This window comes from Mchenga conophoros, linkage group LG15 (genome assembly GCF_057382185.1).
Source record: "Mchenga conophoros isolate Kocher_MC1m ecotype Shallow Benthic linkage group LG15, M_conophoros_male_GT1.1, whole genome shotgun sequence".
Lineage (NCBI taxonomy): Eukaryota > Metazoa > Chordata > Actinopteri > Cichliformes > Cichlidae > Mchenga > Mchenga conophoros.
The window spans coordinates 19,670,009-19,695,247 of NC_140540.1; the positions used below are offsets into that span (position 1 = coordinate 19,670,009).

The 25,239-nt window shown below is 38.2% G+C and overlaps 2 protein-coding genes across 2 annotated transcripts; one reads left to right on the plus strand and one right to left on the minus strand.

The window, feature by feature from the left end:
- Positions 1 to 3,075: 3,075 nt before the first annotated feature.
- Positions 3,076 to 11,182, plus strand: fam89a (family with sequence similarity 89 member A). The gene is made up of 2 exons (XM_085246892.1): positions 3,076 to 3,497; positions 5,586 to 11,182. The coding sequence occupies exons 1-2, from the start codon at positions 3,249 to 3,251 to the stop codon at positions 5,877 to 5,879; spliced, it is 543 nt and encodes a 180-aa protein (XP_085103018.1). The 5' UTR covers positions 3,076 to 3,248; the 3' UTR covers positions 5,880 to 11,182.
- Positions 11,183 to 19,371: 8,189 nt separating this feature from the next.
- arv1 (ARV1 fatty acid homeostasis modulator) lies at positions 19,372 to 23,627 on the minus strand. The gene is made up of 5 exons (XM_085247881.1): positions 23,488 to 23,627; positions 22,977 to 23,096; positions 21,904 to 22,057; positions 21,147 to 21,371; positions 19,372 to 20,688 (listed from the first exon to the last, which is right to left on the minus strand). Exons 1-5 carry the CDS (start codon positions 23,581 to 23,583, stop codon positions 20,564 to 20,566), a joined length of 720 nt encoding a protein of 239 aa, XP_085104007.1. The 5' UTR covers positions 23,584 to 23,627; the 3' UTR covers positions 19,372 to 20,563.
- Positions 23,628 to 25,239: the final 1,612 nt, after the last annotated feature.

The following is a 25,239-nucleotide window of genomic DNA, read 5'->3' on the forward strand; positions in this document are numbered from 1 at the left end:
GTGTGGTCTTCTGCTACTGTAGCTCACCTGCTTCAAAAATGTGACATATTGTACATTCAGAGATGCTCTTCTGCATACTTTGATTGTAAGGAGTAATTAATGAAGTTTAAGTTGCTGTCTTCCTATGAGCTCCGTTCAGCCTATCTATGCTCCTCAGACTTTGACATCAATAAGACAGTTTCACTCAGAGAACTGCAGCTCACTGGACATTTTTCTTTTTCGGAGATGGTTGTGAGGGAAAATACCAGTAAACAGGCTGTTTCTGAAAAACCCAGAGCAGCCTGTCTGACACCAATAACCATTCCACATCCAAAGTTACTTAAATTGCTTTTCTCACACATTATGATGCTTTATTTAGCCAGCTTTAATCTGTCACATTTTAACAAGGATGTATGAATATTAGAAGGATCTAAAAATTGTGTTTGTTTGCTTATTTGTTCCCATTCTCCTGGTTATTTTTAATGATGTCCTCCATGCAGGGCTTAATATACTGGGAGTAGTGAATTCACATAGGTCTTTCATCTTACCTCGGCTACTAAATGTTATATGTTATAAACTAACATAAGGCTGATATCAGTCATTGTCACAAAACTTGAAGCAGAAAATATTTCTAAAAAATGTTTAATCTAAAGTAACTGTCGGGTCTATCAAAATACTTTCAAATTTAGCATACTTTGAATAGTTTTGAAAGTAAATGTGTAGCAGAACGTTAGAACCTCATACATATTCACTTTCTGTGCTATACAACGTGCCAAGAGAAGCACAAGTTATCATAAAATCAGCATTTTTGGGTGGCCACTTGCAAGCAAGTAAGTTCATGCACAATGAAGACCCTGACTGAGTCTCATAAGGGCATTTAACACTTTTAATGGTTATTATAAGAAGCACATTAGCAGAAGTAGAGAAAAGAATCTTAAGATTTCATTAATTTCAGTACAGCGAATAGGAATACAGGGCTTCAGGCTTCATCCATCTGCCTGTGTGTGTGTGTGTGTGTGTGTGTGTGTGTGTGTGTGTGTGTGTGTGTGTGTGCGTGTGTGTGTGTGTGTGTGTGTGTGTGTGTGTGGCACAGCACATGCTTCTTTCTTTCTTTCTTTCTTTCTTTCCGAGTAGCGTGTGTGATGCTTTTGTGCTGATTTCATGGTTATTGTTGTGTTATTGTTGTGATCGGGCTGCAGGCTGGGGGGTGGAAGTAAGGCCCACCATCTGTCCTTTATTCGCACTATTGTCTTTCACACACACTACTATCACGACCTTCAACCCCTCTGCCTACAATAGGTCACCTGGACACACTCTTCAAATAAACCAACGGGCAAACATTAAAGTTTAATGCTAAAAGAAAATTTGGAGTAGACATATTTACACACAATGTGTGATTTCTTTTTAAGTGTAGAAGCAATTTTTTACATATGTGAAATTTCTAAGATTTCTTTTTTCAAATTCAGGGGTAAGCAGTTGTTCAGTGTTTTTAATATAATCGCGCAATTTGTTGTATTAGAGTAGATTGTGTACAAATGTACATTTAAATGCCATCTCATCTCTTGTCTGTTTAAATTGTATTCTTTGTATCTGTTCAAAGATCTGTTCAATAAGATACACGATTTCCTATAAATATATGTGTTTTAAATAAAAGTCTGCATGTTTTATGCATATACGTGTTGGCAGGGAAACGCCCAGCAGCCACTGTGTTAAAGGACAGGAAGCGGATTTTACTATTCGGCCACAATCCGAGTTTGGACACTTTACAAGAATCACCAAAACATAACCAGAAGTTCTTTTCAAAGTAAAAGCCGGGGGACGTCGTATAGAAGTTTAATAGAATAGAAGAATGGAATCTCCTTCCACTGTCATTGGACATGTACAACGAAATTCTGGTAACGCCACACCAACTGTTCAAGGATTAAAAATATCAATTGTATGACAGCAAGAATAAATAGCAGACCAGAGGAGTATATACAAACAAGATGAATATATACAAAACTAGAAGGCATAAAATAGAGAGGCACACATTAGAGGACTTGGTTGCAAAGTGCTTGAAAGTAGTGCAATGGAGAAATGGAGAAAACACCCATATGATTGTAATAGGATCTCTTAGAACAGCATTTAAACTTTGATTATTGTTCCACGTTTTTATTTTGTTTCAGTGCATGTGTTCTGTTGAGTTGTATGTTTGTAAAAGAAATACTTGCAGGAGTGATTTTTTTTTCTTGAGAATGGTATAAGATGTTATAATTATGATCCTAATTTATAACATAAGGGATACATCGTAATAAAAAAAAGAGGTGTGAGATGCAAAGCATCCACCTGTGGGAGAATTCTGCAACAGAAAAAAGGTAGTACAAATATAACTTCTAGTAAAAGAAAGGCTTCTATTAATCCTGGTTCGAAGCAGGACAGCATGGTGGTGCAGTGGTTAGCACATTTCAGATATGTGGTTGACTCTTAAAGCCAGCTGTGAGTGCTTGCTCTCCTTGTGTCTAGCTTGTATTATCCAAGTGGTCTCCTCCCAAAGCACCAAAACATGCTTTTCATGTTAAATGATGTTTCTAGATTTATCAGTATCTAAAGGTTAAACCCTACAATGGACTGGCGATCTGGGATGAGAACGTGTTGCACCCAGTGACAGCTGGTATGGGTTCCAGCCCTTCTGCAACCCTGAATTGGATAAGTGAGCAAGAAGATGGATGGATATTACAAGGCAAAGTTTTCACGCTTCTCCTTATAATAGATTAGATTAGATAGAACTTTATTAATCCCTCGGGTGGGTTCCTCTGGGAAATTCGATTTCCAAAAAAGCACAGCACCGACAGAAGTTACAGAGTTACAGAATATTATATATATATATATATATATATATATATATATATATATATATATATATATATATATATATATACACACACACACACACACACATATATATAAATACTACGGGCAGAAAAAAGCCAGTATGCTTTAGCAATTATTGTTTCTGTTATTTTTGTTTTTCTCTCTTCCCACGTTCATCACACTTTTTTTAAGCTGATGTGATTTTATTTTGACGATCATACCGGAATTCCAGCGGCTTCACTCGGGATAACTGAACGTGGCGTCGTTGGCTACCCTGGGGTGAGAAAAGCACGGCTGTTGCTCGGTTTGTTCAGTGTGGGAGACTGCTGTGTGATAACAGTGTTTGTGGCGTCTTTGAACTGAAAAAAAAACAGGACTTTATAGACACTAGCTCTCCCCGCTTCGTAACACATAAGACGATGAATGGTAAGTCAACGAACGGCACGCTGGGGGGAATGGCCTGCATCGAGGGTCTACCGCCGCTGCCGAAGAGCCTGAGCGGGTTGCTGAACTCAAGCGGCGGCTCCTGGAGAGAAATGGAGAGGATGTACGTGAAGAAAACCATGATCCAGGACGACCTGAGCAGAGGCAGGAACAATGCCGATAACCTGCTGGCCAACAAGCCGGCCAACCTCGATGCAGCACTGGCTCTGCTGCGAAAAGAGATGGTAACATTTTCAGTGTTTTCCTTTATTTGTCGACAGGAAAGTGGTCCGTTTACCACTGCTGGTTTAATCCTAGCGATTTACATTCACAACCATTCAACCAAAATCCCTAAAGAAACTGCAGAAGTTTTCTTTTTTCGGCTTTTGGACAAACTTGTGTGCATTTTAGCTGAGAAATTAAGACTTTTTGAAAACAATAGTCTTTTGATTGATTCGGCATACAAAATTAACCCGTTCTGCATTATATAAATAAATTATGAAGTTAAAAATATTGATTTATGTCCTGTCTGTTTGGGATTTTTGTTCAGTGAACATACAAATTATGTTCACTGTTCATTGTTATCACTTCTGTTAAGTGTGTTTTCTCCTTGCTCTGTTTATTAAAGACTCGCTAGTTAATTAACTTAACATGCCACCCAACCACCTAGAAGCACTTGAGGATAAAAACGAGATTTTTTTTAAATGGACTCTGGTGTTAATAACAGCCTATATAAGAAGAAGGAAAAAAGGGGATCAGGAACAGCTTTGCATTGGATGAGACAAATTAAGCCATTAGGCTTGTGCTGATTTGGATTCTAAGCTCATTTTAATACCTTTTAGCTTCAGTATAAAAGTTTCTATTGTGACATACAGAAACCAACACAAAATCCTTCAGTGAACTAATACCTGCTATCACATTTGCAGAGATGTAATCAGAGTGAAACTCTTACTGCACACTGTTTTACACTCCCTTGCCAGCAGCAAGGATTTTCATACTATCACCAGACCAGATTTCATTATTGAGGTAGATTCCCAGTAATCTTGGTTAATGCTTAACAATAGCTTGTTTTCTTATGTGAAGTCACGTAGCTGAAAGAGGTTAAACTGCTGCTGAAACTCTAGGCATTTGGATTTATTTATTTTTTTCCTAAATCTTTCTTTCCTAAATCCCACTGACTCTTTATGTCCTTTAGCCTTGGCAGAGCAGGTTCCTAATGTTAGCCTTATTGCTTTGCTGCTGTTAATGTATTACTGTGGGGTTGTTGTAGTTAATAAGTTGTCAGTGTCCTATATTTTTAAAGACTCTAAGCTTGTCCCTGTGCAGTTTTAAAGAGCACAGTGTTTGGTGTGCGTTTTAGCTGCCTGTGTTATGCTTGACCACTGAGTGTGCCGTGCCTCTAAGTTCAAACTGCACTGTCAGCTCAGCCGTGAGGTCAGCAGCAAAAATGCCCTTTACACACCATCATCGTGGCCTTGACACACCGATGTCACAGAGTCAGCTGAGGCCACAGGCGAGGATTATTTTTATTACTTTCTTCTCTTTTTGTTTCTTTGTTAGAGGTTAAATTTAGTGACTGTTTAGGTATTTTACTTGAATAATTCCTTTACAGTCACTCTTTTGTTGCTTATCTTTCTGTTTATGTGCTAAACGGTTGAGAAATAAATCAGATTTTCACTAATGCCAAGTTATTAAGGTGATTTGCCAGACAGATGTTTTTGGAGCTAAAACAATGAATTCATTCATCTATATTTAAAAAATAAATTGGCTATTATGCCGGTAAAAGCCCCACAGGCCCATTTTATTATTAAATGGGCCTGTGGGAACCCTGGAAGATTTACTTGCTGTAGAAAGATCCTGGTTACTGAATGCTCAGAAGTATAAGACTGAGCTTTTATTTGTAGGCAATATTGGCCACTGAAGGATGGTTGGAGAGTTTAAGTGGTGCAACTGGTGTAAATTTCATCATTTAAAGGAAAACTTGCTAGGCTCCATGTTTGTGTCCTTACACCCAGCTTGTTGTGGCACTACACTATAAGGGCACCTGCTATGCATATGTCCGTGAAGTAATTTAGAAAATGAAAGCAGAGCCGCTTGTTCGTGGTTCCTGTAGCTGTTTGTGTTCATGTCAAGCGATTATAATCCCAGGTTATTAGACAAAATGACACGTTTAAAAAATTTGTAGAACATTATCTCTGGGTTTCTTAATTATTAAACTGTGAACAATTAAAAAGGCAACAAGCTGCTGAAAAATAATCTAATAAGCTAATGAGTTAGCTGCAGCTGTACTTCCCTGGGTTTTTTAATGCTAATCCCTATACTGCCCCCTGCAGGTGGGTTTGCGTCAGCAGGACATGTCCCTGCTGTGCCAGCTGTGGTCGCTCCACGAGTCCATCCAGGAGTACAAGGGGAGCTGCCAGGACCTTAGCGCAGCCTCCAGCCTCAGCATGATGGAGAATGGCTACTTTGACGAGGATGACGAGTATTACCCGGAGCCTGGTTCCACTCCCACCGGGGAACAGCCGGATGGAGACATTGGAGATGGGATGGCAACAATGGGGGCAGCCAAGAATGGGAGCGGCAGTGGCAAAGGGGACAGCTGGGACTCCTTTCGCGTTAACATCTGAGGCCTCGTTGTCAGCATTTTTCTTAGTGTGGATGCATATTTTTGGGTTGACAGACTGGATTAGGCTGGAGGAGAAACCTTTTTGGCCTCCAGGGAGTGAGTGGCTGGTGAGAGACAACAGACTATGGCGTCTCGTGGAACTGTAAAAATCCAGCTACCTTAAACACCTCCTCAGGTCAAACATCCGCCTGCTTGTGTTGCAGAACGTTGTTTCTGCAGCGTGACCAGGAGCTTCATCAAACTGCAGATCTGAGCGATCAGATATTTTGAGAAGTTACTCTCTTAACAACCTCTGAAACACTCAGGGGTTGGGATCAATTGTATCCAGCGACTCGATATAGTCAAAATTCGGCAATATACATATATATATATATACACACACTTCTTTTTGTAAACAGCTTTATTGCTGCTTCTATGTCCGTTTGTTTTGTTAGACAGTCACTTTCTTTTTGGCTGAACTTTTTTTTTTTTAATTTACATATACAAAAATATATGAACAAAGTTTTATTATTTATTATATAATATAAATAACAAAATATTTGCTTTCCTGTTACTCTGACATTTTCTACTGCACCATTCCTCAGCATTTACTGGTTGGAAAGAATCCCAGAAATCCAGAGCTTTGCAATCAGCATTGGTGCAAAAAGATGACTGACTCTGTGGACATATTAATGGAGACAGTGTGTGTGTTTCTTCTAAGTGGTGAAACCATTAATTTACATCAACCCCTTGGGGTCCAACCAGAAGTAGTAGTACGGAGAAAGAGATGAGGTCCTCATATCCACTGAGTTTGTGTGCAGGTATGAGGTCTTCACCGTCCTGCCTTTAGGTGGAGCAGATATCTGCTCAGGAAATGTGAAATCTTCAGAATGCTGGAAACAGTTTTAACTGTTTGCAGAGGTGAAAAACCCCAAGCCCAGCGTGCTGTGTTGCAGATATAGTGCTTCAGCACTTTACAGGCATATCAGACATGTCTCTGTTCTCAGACTTTGTAGTGTTCAGGACACATCTGCCTGAATTTAACTTTCTGCTTTAATATTATCTATCTTTAAGAAACATTTACTTAAAGATTAAAACAGAACTCAGTTTATTTCTGGATCTTGGTTTCATTGTATTTATCAATTTAAGTGGGGGTCCGCCCCAATCAAGGGTTGGCTGGTTCAAACACTGAACATTCAGATATTAGTTTCTTGAGGTCAGTATTAACATGAATAGAAATGCAAAGACTACCTAAGTTGAAACAAGAATTATTCTTCAAAATAATAGAATTATTCTATTATAGATGATAATGAGCATTAAAAGAAATTATGAAGCCACATACAAATATGGCCAAGAGCTGAGCTGTGATCTGGTAGCTGGAACATTTTTCATTATGGAAACAAAAAATAAAAAATCTACACATTTTCTCACTTTTTCATGGTGCAGTTTGTTTTTAGACACTTTTTTTTTTAAATGGGACCTATTGTGCTGATATCACTTCCATGCTGGCTTTGTATGATTCACAGTTTACAGTAATCTTTCTTTGAGTTTAAAAACAAACAAACAAAAAAAAACCCTTGCCCTTCATGGGGATTTCTTACTGACCTCCTTTTTTTATTGATTGATTTTGTTCCTTTTAGAAACATTTTTGCATAATAGGTCCCTTTTAACTTTTTCTGGTCCCAGTGGCCTTCAAATATCACCTACAGTGTAAATAAACATCTGTAGCTCTAGACCTAGTAGCAACTATCACATGAAAACCCGGTGCTTTATACTCTTATGCATCGAGATCTTAACCAATCTCATTTTAGCGTCATGTGCTCTGTTAAGTGTGACAGATGCCCGTGCAGGATTAAGCTCATTTTTAAGTCATCCTTGAGGAATATAAATCTGATTATATCAGCATTTGGTCATCTTTGCATACGTTATAGGGGCTCTTTAACGATCTCTGCTTCCATTACAATATGACGGTGGTCATTAATTAGATTGTAACAAAAAAAAGTGCTTTTGTTTTTGCTTTGGTTGGTTTTTTTTTTTTTTAATCAGAAGAACTTGCCTTCATTGCCTCATCTATAATAAAAAAAACAACTAAGTTAAAATTCCTTCAATCTAAAATCTAAAATCTTGACTGTTTAAGACTTTTGGATGTGAAAATCCTCTTTGTAAACACATGAATGGTCTACTCAGGCTTCCTAAGTATCTAAACTCTGCAGCAAAGGTCTCAGCTCAGCCTGTAGCATACAACACAGCTACAGACACAGCACAGCAGCTGTGCTGTCAATCATAAATTGAGTTTCTGAACTCACCATCGCTTTGAGAAGATATCGAGGGTTCATCTTTGCACAAATGTGCTCATATTTCGTCACCTGTCTGTACGTCAGTCCGCTATTTGAACACAAACCAAAGAGAGTACGCCACTCAGCATTGTATTTGGTTGACGTTGCTGATGTAGGCGGGATCTGGCTATGTTGAACTTAAAACTTAACATCTGGTGTCTTGACGAATGTCGTTAGGAGTTTTTTGGAGCTGATGAATGAAGGACATTTGGTTGGCCTTTTGAACAGTTGGCCGCCTTCTTCCCCACTCAAAGACCAGCGTTTTCAGTTGACTGAATTAAAATGTCACCGACCAGTGAAAGTCTAGAGGATTGATTTATGACAAGTATGTGAAGAGTCAGATGTGTCGCAATAACATGTGGATATGAAACCATGTTTCCGCAAGCACAGTAACCCTTGATCTTCTAACTTCTCTCTAAAATCTGTCGACATCAAGAGTTTCTGATTTAACCGGAGTAGTCTGACATTTTGGGAAAATGTTTCAGTTACATACTTCATCTGTTAAACGTAAAGTCAAACCAGCACAATCACCAGATGGGGAAGTAGCTAGCATTACTATGTCTTACTGCCTCCATTTCCCAGACATGGATTAAGCTGAGATAGACCATAAACTTTTTCCCCTGGAGGTCCTCCTAGGATTTAGTCTGGGAGGAGGTTTAATCCGTGTTGGAGAGTAACAAAATCCACTGGCAAGCACTTTTAAAGTTGCCACTTTGACATAGTTTTGTTATCCATATAACCTGGACCTGGTGTGTGAAGTAATTTTAAACATTACCATCACATGGGGACACAAAGTGAACAATGGTTGATTGTTTTTTTGAGCAGGATGAAGTTTGGGGTGGAGCAAAGCTAAACTCTGTTGTCACCATAAAAGGATGCAAGTTCTCCTTGAGGTTTATCATATATATTTTTTTCCTGATCTAAGCTTGGACAAACATTTTTTTTGCCTCTTGCATATGTAACTACTCACTTTTATTCTGAACCTTTCCATAATGCATTTGCAACTTTCTGACTAGTCTTATTATTTAACAGAGTCCATTGACTTTGGTTCCAGTGTTCTGATAAGTTGAAATGATTGTTCTCTGTTTCTCTCTGTTGCTTTTTATGATCCACATTTAATGAAACTTAACTTTGTCTGTGAAGTACACCTGTATGCGACTGCTGCCAACATTTCTAGTCGGATTACACATTTAGGGTCAAGTAAAGCACCTGTTTTACTACTGCAGTCTACTGCTAATCTGAAGCCGAAAGCACGTTTGATTAAACGGTTTTAAACCACTGACGTTTAGGACACGAGTCACATCTTGATCCCAGGATTTCTATTGGATGTCTACCCAATTAGTGCCTTTTTATAAGATGTTCAAGATGGGAATGAACATATACCATAAGTCATATGAACTGATTGGCCTGTACTTTGGTTTTTAAAGCTGCTACATGTGGAATTTGAAACATAATGACTTTAGCAATCTCACAAAACTCATTCTGAAGCTGTGCCAGAAATAAATGAATGTCATGCTGACATGTCGCTCTCCTCCAACTCCGAGTCCCTAATTTGGATCTGTTGTTAATTATACTCTTCTCTGTCAAAAGATTGTTTGGAATTTTATTGGCAGGGATGCAGCTGTTGGGAACGGTGTACTGCTGACACCCACTGAAATTTGAGTTGCTCTAGCAAAAGTGAGACATCTCTCTTCCTGTTTTGGTTGATGCTTAGAAGAAATTGTACACCTCAAAATAAAAGGACCCTAATGTATGGCGGTTATTTCTTCAGAATACAACTTTAAAGTACACGTAGCAATTTTACCGTCAAGAACTTGTATCAGCCTTAAAGTCAGCTGAGGCATTTGCAAACCGAGCTAGGTGGTGCACTCCTCACTTGTTCTTCAAGTCTGTTTTTTGCACTTGTTTGTGCCTGTTGCTGTGTTAAATCCCCAAAAATACGACTACCTGACCCTCTTTGAGTTTGTCACTACTACACAGGTGCATGGTGCTCTTTGTACGCTTACACTATTGTAGCTTAACCCAGCACAAGAGAGCTAAGAAGAAGCTTTAAATTGAACACCAGCAAATTGTACTTAATATTGTACCGTTGCCACGTGTGTTGCCTGTTCTGTAGACTAAAATATGCCCCTTTTTCACATGATTATTGGATGTGTAACATGGAGATTTCATCTCAGGGTAAACTTTAAAAAAAATTGTTGGTTTTTTTTGGGTGGTTTTGACTCCTGACAAAATAGCATACTTCCCTTAAACAATGGCTCTCGAACTAAAGGTGAACAATGCTATGTCACACCCACTTACAGTGAGTCATAATTATGATTCAATGGTTTGGTGCAAGTCTCAAAATCAAAGGGCAAACTTTGCACCAACTTTGAACAATCAGGAGGCGAAGACGCCAAGTGCAAAACAACCACAAAAGCTTGACATAGTTTGACTTAAGTGCGGATTACCCCTGCAATCACGGTCACGCCTGAGCGTTCACACCCATGCTGTAGTGAGGGTTGGGGGCACTTGAATGGAGAATAACTTGAACATTACTTCCAATGAGGAAAAAAAATAGCTGAAGGTGTGTAATGTGTGTGCGCCTTTTCTGCAGCTGACCAAATCTGACCTGTGTCCAAACCTGGGTTTGAAAACATGATTGAGCCAAGACAGTTCATTATTTTACAAGTGACATGTTTATCAGTAGGCCTGAGTATGCAGATGTAACCTATTGAGGAAATCAGAGAAGTAAATGCAATTTCATTCGTGTTTGTTCTTTATATCTCTTATTGTAATCGTTCATTAACTTGCTTTAGTGAAAAGAAGGATTTTATGTATTGTTTTTTTTTTGAATAAGTAACATTTGGAGAACACGTGAAGGCTGTGTTGCCGCCATCTATCATTCCTCCTGTTCTCTTATCCATGAATGACCACACTGCTGTTTGTTTGGACAGTACTCTCTCATAGTTATACTGTTATGAATTTAATAAAGCGGTTCTGTACTTTTCAGGTTTTTAGAGTGATGTTTTTTTTATGAGGGAAATATTGATCGTGCCTTCAGACTTCTAAATTAAACTGACATGAATAGCAGATCAACAATTAAAGCACAGTTATGTTTTAGTAGAATTTAATTTGATACTTTGGGGAGATATGAGATCTATGGGTATATTAATGATTGTACCAGATCCAATGACATCCTCTCCAGGTGTTTCTGAGATAAAGCATTCATAAGGATTGTGAAAGTGAGCTTATAGGAACCACGTCCTTAGTTCCATGACACAAGTGGCTGTAGATATTATGCTCTTGGTTGTATTTTCTATCGATCTCTATTTTCATCTTATAACTGAAAAACATCTGGAGAGCATTTCATTACATCTGGAATAAACGTTCACTTGGACGCAAAAATCAACAGGTCAGGTTCATCAAAGGTCAAATCTCTCTCATTTTTAAGTTATTTCCCAGGCCCACCTAGAGGGATTTATGTATATTTTTTTAACATCCAGCCCAAAAGTTAATTTGGACTTGGGGCTGAACTGATTAGATTTTGGTCATCAAATTTTACTATGACCTCACTCCCGAGTGCAACTAGAGAGAATTTCAGTACATTTGGAACAAATGATTTTGGAAGTAAAGGTTCGGATATTTCACCTTCTTAATCTACTTACTTACTTTCATGTATGTAAAATTTAATGTTCTAATGAGATTTATGACCATTGGTCAAACACATACCTCAGGAACAGAAGGAGGATTGTGACCATATTTCATAATTGGTATAGTTCACTGAATTGGTAGCACCAACCTTCACATTATACATTTCATTTGGACAGACTGGCTGGCAGACACCTGTAATGTGATCATTCTGGTTTGAGCAGAGTAGCCAGCAGCTCTGTGGGGCTGCAGATGCTTTGAGTAAAATGCAAATGTCAGCATGCTGACAACAGCAATGCTAAATCTCTCTTATCTAGCATAGTATTTTAATACACTATCACTCAGCATAAAGCCCTAAGCACACAGTACAGGTAAAGTTGTTGAGGTTGTGTTTACAATAAAATTTAGAGTATGTATTTAATTTTGTAGTGATACTTTTGTTATTTTTATATATTTGTTTTTGCTTCAAAACCTAAATTGTGCTGGTGAAACATTTAATGTGCTAATGTGTGCACAGATACAGCCTGCACCAGGAGATTTTCTGGAGAGCAATTCATTTCAAGCTTGGTGGTCATCCTAGGCTAGGAAACATCCTGTGGTAACCTCGAACATGTGTTCCAAATACTGCTCTAACCTAAAAACTTTAATCCACTTGTGGCACGACTGGATAAGTAAGTTGCTTGGTCTTTAATTATTATCTCAATCTGTTTTGAAGTTGTTGAGACGTTTCACTTTCGATCACTGTTACTGGCAACCTGGCAAACTAACTACTAATCATGTAGGTATGCCACAAACAGGCTAAAAAAATAAAAGCTTTACATTTGCACTGTTTACACCCAAAATCTTAAAAAAAAAAAAAAATCCAACTAATACTCTAGGAGAAACAGCTCTTTCACACCAAACTGTGCTTCCTTGCCATCTCCCTGCTGCCCTACTTATTTCTTGTTCTCAATGCATCTCACTCTGACCTGCATTTAAATGCACCAATCTGCATTTTGGTCTAGAGTAGCTGCCATGCCTGTGCAGTTCCAGTGTAATTGATCATTACTGCAGCAGGATGTGGTGGCTTTGATGTAGCAGCTTCTCCTGCTGGGAGGTTGGGATGAATTACTGATGATGATAACACTGTTTATATTTTCATACTCAGAGTCTCTATGTAAATTCTCACCAACCTCCCTGAGAGGCTTAAGAAATGGGTCATGCAACAATATCTCGGTTTCATACAGCATGTGCACCATTTTTTTCCCGTTACCTGTTATCACAGTTGCTGTGTATTTGCCCTGTGTGGTGTTTATCTAAAAATTACACGATCTGACAAATCTGATGGCTACTTTTTAAAAAGTGGACTCTAGATTTTAAGACATTATTTCAAACATGTTAGAATAATACAATTAAAGCACCAAGAAAATAATGATCAAAGTGAATTACTTGATGTGTTCACAAAGGAGTAAAAACAAGCATATGCTTATTTAATCCTACCCTATTCTGCACTCGGTAATCACTTTACTTCCTGTTTGTATCCTGCATTTATTTGATTTTATAAACCCAGATATATGTATTTACAGATATATGCAGATGTACACACCTATCAAAAATAAAAAGTAACAGGTCAAAGCCTTTTCCCCCCATTACTTCAAAAAATTGTCATGCTTCCATTCATCACTCAGTCTGTTTCGCAGCTTCACTCCACATAGAGAGATCAAAAACTTTCTATTACATACGAACACAGAGATGGTTTAAATATAACTCCCCCCCTCAAATATTATCCACCATCCCTGTAAAAAAATGTTTTGGATATTGTGAGGAACTAAGTAAGTAGGAAGTATAGTTTATTGTTTTATACAGAATTTGTACAGTGTGAAAATGAACCACACTGGTGAATTTTATTGTTTTGGATTTTAAGGGTATAGTGTTATAGATGATCCATGATATTTTGTAACCATTATTATGGATTATCCTTCTGGTCCTTTTTTGCAATATAAATAATTATGCTAGTAGTATTTATAAATATTGCTCCAAACCTCTAAACAGTCATCTGAATATGGTGTAACCAGTGAGCAGTAGAGATTGTAGTAGAGTAGTGATTTCTGGATTTCTGTGTTTTATTTTATGCAGTTTTGAAACGCTTCTCAAAACCTCACTATGTATATGTTCTATCTGAGATTTCTGACTTCGCCTGTTATCACATCAAGAAACTTATTTTCATGAACTCTTCAGTGTCCATCCCATGTTTTATGAATCAAGAATGGTGTATTCCTTTTACAATTCACAAATATCAGAATTTTACTTTTACTTACTTTACTTTTTTTTTTGTGCTGTCAAACCACTTTTGTACTTTGCACATTTTCTTTAAATTTGCCAGGTGTCCCCCAGGTGTCTGTACTGGGGCCAAATCTTTTCATAATTTATGTAAAAGATATTTGTCAGCAGGCTCTATTAAAAGGATTTTTTTCCCCCAGATCGTTCTTGTATGTTCTTGGGGAAATTTAAAGGAGCTACTAATAAGTGATAAACTAATTAAATAGTGCATTTGACCAACAAGTGATCGTTTGAGGACTCTTATATTTGCCTCGATGTTTTCCATTTTTATTCTACAAAAAGAAATACTTTACTTTTCTCAACACTGTCCTAAACTAAGCAGTGAAGTACATTTTACTCAGTCACCCAGCATTACAAGCAAAATGATTTACATCTGAGTGCATTAAGGAATGATAATCCCGTACAATAGAAATCATATTTTAACATTAGTACAAGTTATTTCATACAGTGAGTTACAGTATTATTCATTCTATCCAAACTGAAAGTGCAGTTTATTACTGATACATGCTGGTGATGGTTTAACCTTTGAATTTCTTGATTTTATTAAAAGTACATTTTATTGTCTCTTTCTTGTACTATGCTGTGTTTAAAGTGTCTTATAATTAATTTTGCCAGATCTAATCTCAGGTCTACAAAGCATTTGTCATTTAGCAAATCTTTGTGAGAGGTTTAGATTGTTTGGCACTTATCCTTTCGTGTCCATGGCCTTCGTGCGCATATCTTTGACTACAATTGCTGGAAATTCCTACATGGTATAAATTTCCTTTATACAGATTCCAATAAAAGGCAGAAAAGCTCAACAATTCCATTTATTGGAAAAACAGACATAACACATGAATGTGACCACAGTTCTAACAGAACAGCATTTCTGATATTATTTATTTATTTAACCACCCAATGTAAAGGTAAAAAAAACAACAACTGTAACATTTTGGGCTTTAAATACATCGATCCATATAAACCAATGGGCCAAAACAATACAATTGCATGCAGGTGACCTGAATAGCAGACTGTGCTGGAACAGACATGATCCAGAGGCTCCATGCCATATCCCCTTGAATCTGTTACCAGCCTCCTCTTGTCAGACACCTCAAAAGGTCCTGTCTCTCAACTGTGATAGGTCGGAGCTATTGTGTGGCGTGAGGGCCTGCTCATATAATGCCAGGCATTTGAGGACTGCCACATTTACTTTAGTAATGAATTTAGGGGGGGGAAACAGTTTACTTCCACCATTGCATGATCATATTTTGTTGTCATTGTAGCAGCTCCCACAGGTAAATGGTGTAGTTGCACACTTATGTTAATTAAGTAATGATGAAAGTTTAGTGAGTCATTTCATTATTTTTACAGTGCTATTTGATGTCCTGTTTTTCTGGTGTATTTTCTCTGTGAGCATGCTCTGCATATACCGGCCTCAGTCTGTATCGTTCGAAGCTCATGTTGTCTCTCTGTGCTCTGGTCTTGTGCAGGCTGTGTGAGCGTCTGTTAGGAGATTACAGCAGATTAACATAATCCTGATTGAGAGAGCAAATCCAAGATGCGCATCACTCTCTCTACAGGGAGGGATGAGGCAGATTGCCACATCAGTGGGATCGACACAAGGCCAACAAACATCGTGAAAGCTGTGTTTATAGTGAATATTGCAAACTAGTGGTGATGTTTTTGAGTTAAAGTTGCCAGTTGGTATTTTTTGCTTCTAATTCTGTAATTCTGTGTTGTAATATGTGTTTTTCTTTGCGTAACTGACGCCCACAGAGTTTGTTTTTGTTATACTGTGCTCCTGTGCACTCCTCCTTTCCTTTGTGTTGCTCTTTTCAGTCCACTGATCCCAGTGAGGCCAGTGCATACCACACTTGTTTGTGTTTCTGGCCTTGCTCTGTCTTTTTGAATAAAAAGCAAATGACTGCAGGTTTAATACACAGCCTATTTCCTGGTAATGTTGTATTTCCTCATTTGAATATGCATAGTGGACCTCATCCAACTGTTCTGCTCCCCACTGACATCAGGATTTCTCCTGAGTTTCAGCTCTTGTCTCTTGGATGCACTGAATCTGAATTACAATTTCATGCAAACGTTCCAAGCTAGATCCTATCCTGGCTTTGGTGATTTCCACTGTGAGGCTAACTTTGTGATCTGCAGTGATTCGACAGATTGCCGTGGAATTTGGCATATTTTCCTCTGGAAGAGAGCTTCAGTGTCTTTCAGCCCCAAACTCTGTCTCATGGAGAAATACACTCAAACTAATGACACAAATATCTGTCTCAGCTCTTTGTGTTGAGTACTAACAATGTAACAAATATGCTAACACAGTTAGCTAAAATAGCAATGGTGACAGGCACTATAGCAGCTAACACAAACGACACACAACCTCAATTCAATAAAAGTCAGGAGCCTGTGAGTAATGTAAAAAAAACAGAACGTAAGGATTTATAAATCCCATAGAAAACATATCAAATGTTTAAACTGAGAAAATGTATCATTTTAAGAACAATAGTTCATTTTGAATATGATGTTAGCAACGTGTCTGCAAAAAGTTGGGCCGGGGGCCATGCTTACCACTGTGTAGCCCCTTCTTTTGAAAAGTCTGTAAACATTTGGGAACTGAGAAGACCAGCTGTTGGATTTTTTAGGAGATGAATATTGTCCTATTCTTAGGACTAGTCTGATGGAGGATTCTCACTGCTCAGCACTCCTCTTGGTCTTATTTTTCATTTTCTGATATGCCAAATGTTATCAGTTGGTGAAAGATCTAGGCTAAAATTCAGCACACAGACTCTTCTACAGCCATGCTGTTGTAATACGTGTAGTATATGGATTAGCGTTGTCTTGCTACTTATGCATAGCATTCCCTTAAAAAAAAACATCATCACAATTGTAATATATTGTACTCTAAAACTTGATATACACATGTCAGGGTTGATGGTGCTTTTCCAGATGTGCAAGCTAGTAATTCCATAGGCACTGATGCACCACTATAGCATCAAAGACAGAGGCAGAGTGTTAATAATAAACCAGATGGTCCCTCTACTCTTTAGTCTGGAGGATTGCATATATTATTTGCCTATATTATATTATATAATATTTAATATTTTGATGTAGACTAGAAATTGATGTGAAAAAAATCATGCACCATTCATTTCTTATAAATGTTATTTTGTACCAGGCTCTAAACGTGATTTCAGGCAAATTAACATGGAAATCGATGGAGATTGACTAACTCCTTGAACGGCATTTTCTTTCACTTCTATTTTGTTTCATTTGTGCAAAAAAAACCACAACAAAAATCACATTTAAAGAAGCACAAAGTTCTCCTAAAACAATAATCTAACATAAGGAGGTTTCCAACTGATCAGCTTAGATATTAAATGTGCCACCTTTTTCATTTATGGATGGAGGAATCCGCTTTAGCCTCAGTTTATACCTTTCAGTGCAGAATTAGTTTTACTTCTCCATATTGTACCTGGCAGGTAAAATGACTTCAGGCTTACTACTGTTACAGTAATCTGATTAGTAAAACTCAGATTAAACCACTGCACACCACAGTAAGAGACCAGCACTTTCCACCATCACACAGTCAGTGGTTTGTTCACAAAGATTTTGTCCAAAGGTCAGTGACAAAGGTGTGTTTGTGTTTATTTAGGATTTTGTCTTCTTATTGAACTTAAATCTAAAGACAGAACAGGTGGATGTGGCATTTTAACAACATGAACAGTGTTGTGTCTTTTGTGACTTTAAGGATTAGAATTTGAGATCAAAACTTGGTCATGAGGTAAAAGCAGAAGCAGGCCCGAGCTTCTGTTTTTATGCAAATAACGTATAGACTACAGGGTGTTTAAGTTCATCTGGCTGACAGGCGACACATTGTGAATGTCTTACATGGCAGACGTAGTGCATAGGGTGCAGCATTCATAAAACACAGATCCACCCTTGGTGAGGACACTTAAAACATTCCACATCAGTGTGCTGTCTTTCCAACTATTCAGAGGCTTGTAACAACAAGCGCCCGCGTGCAGAAGCAACACGTATACAAACAGTGAAATATCTCATTAAGCTCTGGGTGAAATACAGCATATTTTGTCTTTTTATACCCCAATATGACAAACACTCTAGAGAACATGTAGTACAAAAACAAAGTATCTGCATGATGTTTCCTATGCACAGTTTTGCAAACTCGCTCTGCAAGTTTATTCCACATGATTTATTACAGAAGCATACGCTGTCTGCCTGACAAATGTTAAAGGGTTTAATGTTGCGGTTGAGCTGGAGATTGTTGCATTTGGCGAAAGGTTGGATAAACCATGGAAGGGTCGCCACTGTGTCACAGTGACAGACCACCATTCACACCTAATTTAGAGTCATCAGCTAACCTAACCCCACTAACTGCATGTCTGTGGACTGTGAGGGAAAGCCAGGGTACCCACGCAGACGGTGAAAGAACATCAAACCGCCCACAGAACGACTCCACCTGGCCAGTGCATTTAAACCCAGAATAATTACGCATTTTAAATCTCTGCATTCATCATGTGAATTTTGCGCAAGAACTAAATAACTGTTTGAGAGGCAAAGAGAGAAAATACGTCCTCAGTACTTTGAAATAGCTGGAAATGAACAATTATTAATTTATAGGCGCTGAACTGAATTTTAAGACAAAAAGAAGAAACAATTCCCCTTGTGAGGTCAGCACAGGGGTTTGTGCCTTAATACTGACAAACAATAAAAGTTCAAGTTACAAAAAGCTGCTGAATTTTTTAAGTGGAAGAATAAGTTTTATGGCTTGCTGTGGCAAACATCCCATCCACTGTGAATGAAACTCGAATTTTTTTTACTAGTATCCAAAATGTTAAAGTTTAAAATGCACAGTCCAAAAACCCTGTGGCTATATCCATCTTCTATCTACAGTCTATGATACAGCTAAGAGTTCAGACTCTATTGTGTCTCCTCTTCTGCTTTCAGTAAAGTAACACAAACAGCACTAAAACAAAAAGGAGAGAAAAGCTATTTTGCAGCTACTAAACTGATTCTATTTGTTTGTGGTAATTGTATCTTTAGACCTTACATCATTGAATATCTGTCACATTATCTGTGACTTTGATAAGGCGGCATCATTCATCTCACACTCACAGATGTATCTCTAAAGAATGCCCGATTGCTTTTCCCAGGTCCAGATCCATGTTTACGCACTGTAGGCAAGTGTGGTGAATAAAGTCCACTCAGTTCACAGGTGCTCCGTCTCATTTCAGAGTTTGTTTTATTGATTTAACAACAGAACACACAGAATGTGTCTGGAATGTGTCTGTGTTTATTTCCAGACACATTCCAGCGACAGTAGGCGGAGGTTTTGTGGAGCGTTCCAACTGCAGCTGGTCGACATGTTTTTATCATCATTTCACATCACACGTGTGATAGCAGCGATCTCCTGCAGCTTGATCTCTGAGGATTTCACATTCTGTGCGTTGAAGCCACATGATTCAAACATCGTGCATTTAAATTTAATGACACATATTTTAAAATGCAATTTCACCGGCTCTGTCCTCACAAAAGTGTAAGATTCGCTTCTAGTATTGTTTCTAAATGATTACTTGGGGACATTGGAGTGTTGATCAGATCACTCACATCATAGTAGGCTCTGAACACATGAAAGACATTTTCAATATTGTTATTTAAAAAACACCATTAAAAATCTTTGCTATACTAGTCAATTATGACAAAAATCCCAATAATGTCATCAAAACAAAATACCGGATCTTGGTTGGAACTACATGAGCAGTTCTCTCATCAGCAACGCTGCAATAAATACCTGCAAAGTCACCCTGTTCCTGTACACTCCCATATGTGTGTTTAGGTTAATTTTGGCAAACAGTTCACCAATTAGCTCAGGAATGTGAGGACTGCTCCGTGCCCAAACTGAGAAGTAGCTGTTGTCAAATTACAACCTCGGGGTCTGTGTTTGTGTCATTCCTCAAGAGTGGCTCAGGAACTGGAGCATGTTTAACAGGAGCTTGGATCAGGAGATGTCTGAGTGACATTCGTCTCCCTCTGTGACTTTTTTTGCACAACGTACCCCAGGTTATCCATATTAAAACCAAATGAAAACATTTCTCCTGTATGAAAATGTCTCTTTGCCTCTACGGAGAGCACAAATTCTCAGTCTGTCATGTTGTATCACATAAACTCAACACGGATCTGGCCTTTTTTTGACATGCAGTGTCAGTCAGGTTTCTAGCACACAGGAGGAGATGTGTTTCATACCTTTAAATAAACACAAAACACATGGCTGGCATTACTAGCCAGCAAAAGCAAAACAGTTGAAAGGAACTTGAAGAATTCAGCTTTGAACATTTCCCCTCTTAAATCCCATGTGTAGAAAGTCCATGATGTTGGTCACTCATTCCTCCCTGAGACAGGTGACACTTCCATCTCATTAAAATGTCAACATGTCCTGGATGCTCCACGAAAGCTTCTTACAAGCCTGAGCCACGCAGGTCTCCGACAGCAGGCCAACACAAACGGCCATCAGCGACAGACGTCTCCTGCTGTTCAGGATCACTGGAGAGGAGATCAAATTATTAATGCACACCCTTTTTACATGCTTGCTGTGTTATTGGAGTAATCTGGAGTAACACAGAGAATGTGCAAACCAAAATAGTGTGAACTTAAATGGTGAGAAGCTGAGAAGGCACCTGTTATGTAAAGAAAGGAAAAACGGCCACACAAGCTGGACGTGATGCGAAATTAAGCAGTAAGAAAGGTGAATTCGATACTTTGTTCACTGCTCAGAGGCTCGCCGCCAAACACGCAGATTTTTGTTTCCACAGATGCTGAAGAAATAATGACATGAAAACCAGAAACATGGACCTAAACCTTTGTGTTATATAATACGTTTATCTTCAAGTGCTGGGTCCTCTGAAGTCAGGATCACAGCAGCAGGGAGTAAGCTGCCAACTGCTGATGCAGAAGCAAAGAGGGCAGAAGCAAAGCTATTTGATCAGCAGTGGATCTCTTACCTCTGATCGCCTGTGAATTTGAGGTGAGCACAAATAGTTTGATGAGGCCCAGGCAGAGCGGGGAGTAATCGTGCTCCCAGATGACAGCGGGGATGAGGAGGACTTTGCCGTAGCACGATAACAGCAGGGCTCTGAGGAGCAGGCAGAGCTCCATGGTCTCACCCTGCAGGCAGCAGACCACCACCCAAAGGAAACACAGCACTCCGCCACAGAACGCTGACAGCTCTGAAGGTCCAACAGAGACACATATATAAGCCAGATCATGTAGCTTATATACTGAAGATACATGAAACAGGAGTCAGTATGAGAAGATGGAACCTGGGTACTCAGGTCAGCCACAATCAATTGGGACAAGTAGGTTACCCATGTGACACAAAAATATTTTCCAGTAAATAATATAATTTTATATGAATTAATGCTGATGACACTAAGTTGGTGTCAGTGATGAATTTCACACAGCTTTTGGTTGTAATCATAGATGTGTATCCTCATATCTGGAAGTTTTCCATATAACATTAAGTGCTTATAAGCTTATAAAAGTCAAAGAATAATTCTCTTTGCAGTTTTGGAAAATAATAGGCAATCTAAAGATGTCATATCGGGCTCTGTGACATTATGACGACTATTATTATTTAAGTAATAATTTAATACTTTACTCAACTTCCAGACACCGTTAACCCTCACGTGCTCCTATTTCATTGATGTTTCCTTTGCTCTGTGATAACACACTGATAGAAACTGTGTCTTATCATCTTACCAAGAGCAGCCAATCCAAACATGCCGTAGAATTCCCATTCCTTTGTGTATCTGATTATATCAGCAGGGTCACTGCTCTGCTCGGAGCCATGGAGCATGGACCACCTGAGGTAGGCTTCACACAGCAGGGAAAACACACACAGCTTCCAGTGGATCTGCAGAGGTAAAGATTAACATGTAGAAACACGTGCATGCTGGTCAGAAGTCATGATAGCACCTGCACAAACGAATACGTGTAAGCCAGGACACACAAAGCACAAATCTTTAAAGTTATCACTCGTGCAATAAAGATAAAGGTGTCATTTCATCTGAAACTATCACATTTTAAGAATTTTTTTTTGCTCAACCATCTCTTGATTTGCCTAGAATTGTTTTTAAATGTGTATGTGTGTGTGTATGTGCAGTTCCTTTTTTACAGGCCCGTTCACTTACTTTTAAGCCTTTTCCCCCACCTTGTAATCTAAGGCAATACTTGAACATGTATATCCATTAGACTATTAAAGATACAAGTCACTGGTCTCTCTTACCATCAAAATGAATCAGGATCTGTAATTTAGGACAAATACCTAAAAAGCCAGACTATTAACTAGTTAAAATGTGAAAACAAACAAAAAATAAATAAAACGGAAGCCTTCCATTAAAGTTCCACATTTGAACAAACACTAATAAAAAAACTTCAAACTACAAAAGACAGCAAGTGATAATTTATTAGACTCTTCTAAGTCTTGAAATGGTAGATACAGCAGGTCTTGACAATGAAAAATCTGAGGTATTGTGAAATTAAATTATATACCATAAAGAAATTGTCACTACTTGTTTTTTGCAATGTGAAGGGTTTTTTTTTTTACCTGTAAAATGAAAATGCTTGATTTTTTTTCAATTATTAACCAACATTGAGACATTTTAATGTGTCTGTAATCTGTTTGTTTGTGGTAAGAGAGGCCACTGAATAATATTTTATATATGAAGCTAAAGTTTCCCAAACTTTAGATCATAAAGTTAATATGCAGATTAAAGATGGTCAACCAGAATGTCCATATTGTTTTGCGATGGAATGACCCATAATTTGCTTACATTTAGTCTTGTGTTGAACAAAATGTGCCTGAAAGCCTGTGTCTTGCACAAAATGGCATCGATGAGGATGATGACTGGGTCATATTCAATGTACTTGTCCACTGGCTTCTGGCAGGACTCCTGGAGAAACACACACGCAGATTTTATGTCAAAGCCCTGCTATAATGTCTCTCTTTATATCACCTCCCAGATCTACTTTAAGAAGCACGCAGTCCATGTTTAGAAGCTGGCTCCAACTAAGGCGTGATGGTGATCGCTGTAATTAACATCTAAGACATGAAGTCCAAAGTTTGCTTGTTTACTTGCTATTCAGTAAAAAGGCCAGAGATCAGTGCACCTGAGAGCAAGACCTCAAAAAGAAAAAAGCAGTCACCATTTCGCTCATAAACCATTTAGCAGACAAGTTATTTCACTACAAATGTGTCTAGTTGCAACAGGAAAAGGTAGGAAGCTGTATGATATCTGGTAGGTAGCATCCTCATCGCACAAACGGTGTGACTTTCCAACGCACACATATTGTTATCTTCAGGATCCCGTTGCTGTAATCCCTGTGGAGTTCCGCTGCTTTTTCGTTACATTCAATACATCTAAAATCATCTTTTCCCATCTTTCATCTCTACACAGCTACGAGTAGCATGCTAGTACCCGGAAGTAAACCGGTAATAATAATGATTCTCAATATTTCAGTGGAACTCCTTCAAAATAAAAGTATGTCTTTGCCAGGTTCTGAAGGAGTGTCAAACGCCACTGAAATACTGCTAAATGACCTTGCAAAAACAGGAAAGAAAAATAGGAATTGTGAACAAGTAAACCTGATAATAAAAAAGCATCAATGGACACAAACCTATTAATATTATTTGATAGATTGGTAAAATATATTTGATTAAGATGTCTCGAGATAAATAAGTGTGGTTTTAACAATGTATGTTTTTTCACATTTACTCCGTATGCTGTCTTTACATGAGCATTGCAGTTTGAGATCACAGTGGAAAGGCTCAAAACCTTCAAAGATTGTCAAACTTAAAAGAAGACCATTGTTTATGATTCAAACAACTTTTCTAGATTTAAAAATAATTACATTTCCCCCTGTTTAGTAATGCTGGATAAACATGAAAAGTTAGTATTGCATCAACTGAACTCTAGCTGTCTTCAACACTTTGCATCCAACTCATTTGGTGCCCCAACCTATATATACGACACTGCTTTTCCAAGTTAAAGTGCAGCTGACAGTGTGTGTTGGAGTGAACCTGTTTTCACGCATGCAATATATGTTTGTTTTTGTGTTTTCTGTTTTACAGAATATGATTTTACTCTGTCCAGAGGTTGAATGTATATGGGTATATTCACTGCAGATACTTTTAAAAGAATATACAAAGAATTTAAGCTCTTTTCTCAATATTTTATGTTGATCAAGCATTTTATGTGGATGTGGACAGGACTAAAAATTAATACATCAGCTGGACAGCTCAGACTAAGCACTTTGGAGAAAGATTTAGAGAGGCAAGGCACAGCTTGGACTAGACAGGAGAAGAAAAAGCTGTTTTCTCAACATAACTGACCAAATGTAAAATTAGCTCTACCAACCCTCTACCCCTATTTAAGTACTTAAATGCACTACTACTGTGCAGCTGCCCTATGAATAGCTTTTATTCTGATTTGTTTCATTGCACTTTGAGACAGAAGAGAACATTATACTATTGCCTACGATGTCAGAATTGGTTTATGAAGACAGACTGCATACTCATACTGTTGCGAGTTGCGACTAACCTCAAACCACAGATTCAGCCCATCACAATGTCATACGATTACCAGTTATTGCATAAAGCTGTGGATCATGTGAAAAGACTGACGTCTTCATTTCATGCGACATTGCTGTCTGAAATAGTAGAAGTTGAGAGCTATATACGTGACACTAGACCACAAGGGAGTCTGATGGGGTGTAAATTCCTCATACAAGCTAAACTGGATTGGGAAGACAGGATTCCACCCTTTACAAAGGCATGGCATGCAGGTCAACTGGTCAAGAAGTGGAGTACATACATAATTTAAAATTTTAAAAAACAAATTTAGAAAAATGTAAAAAAAATAATTCGCGTTGTCTAACCTTAAACATTTATAAGTTTATAAGTTTATAAGTCTCCTTTTGATGAACAAATTATCCTAGAAAATTGCCTATACTTTTATATTGAATCTCACAACGGAAAACCGTGATTTCTGGCTTGACGCTCGCGGAACCGGTTTGACAGCCGCGGAGGGTGTTGGG

Bases quoted from the DNA above. Each gene is read 5' to 3' on its own strand.
- fam89a (XM_085246892.1), top strand. From the start codon at position 3,249: ATGAATGGTAAGTCAACGAACGGCACGCTGGGGGGAATGGCCTGCATC. The intron at 3,498-5,585 runs GTAACATTTTCA...TGCCCCCTGCAG, and splicing joins CTCTGCTGCGAAAAGAGATG to GTGGGTTTGCGTCAGCAGGA.
- arv1 (XM_085247881.1), bottom strand. From the start codon at position 23,583: ATGGGAAAAGATGATTTTAGATGTATTGAATGTAACGAAAAAGCAGCG. The intron at 23,097-23,487 runs GTGCGTTGGAAA...GTGTTTCTCCAG, and splicing joins TCCTGAAGATAACAATATGT to GAGTCCTGCCAGAAGCCAGT. The intron at 21,372-21,903 runs GTAAGATGATAA...TTGGACCTTCAG, and splicing joins GTTTGGATTGGCTGCTCTTG to AGCTGTCAGCGTTCTGTGGC.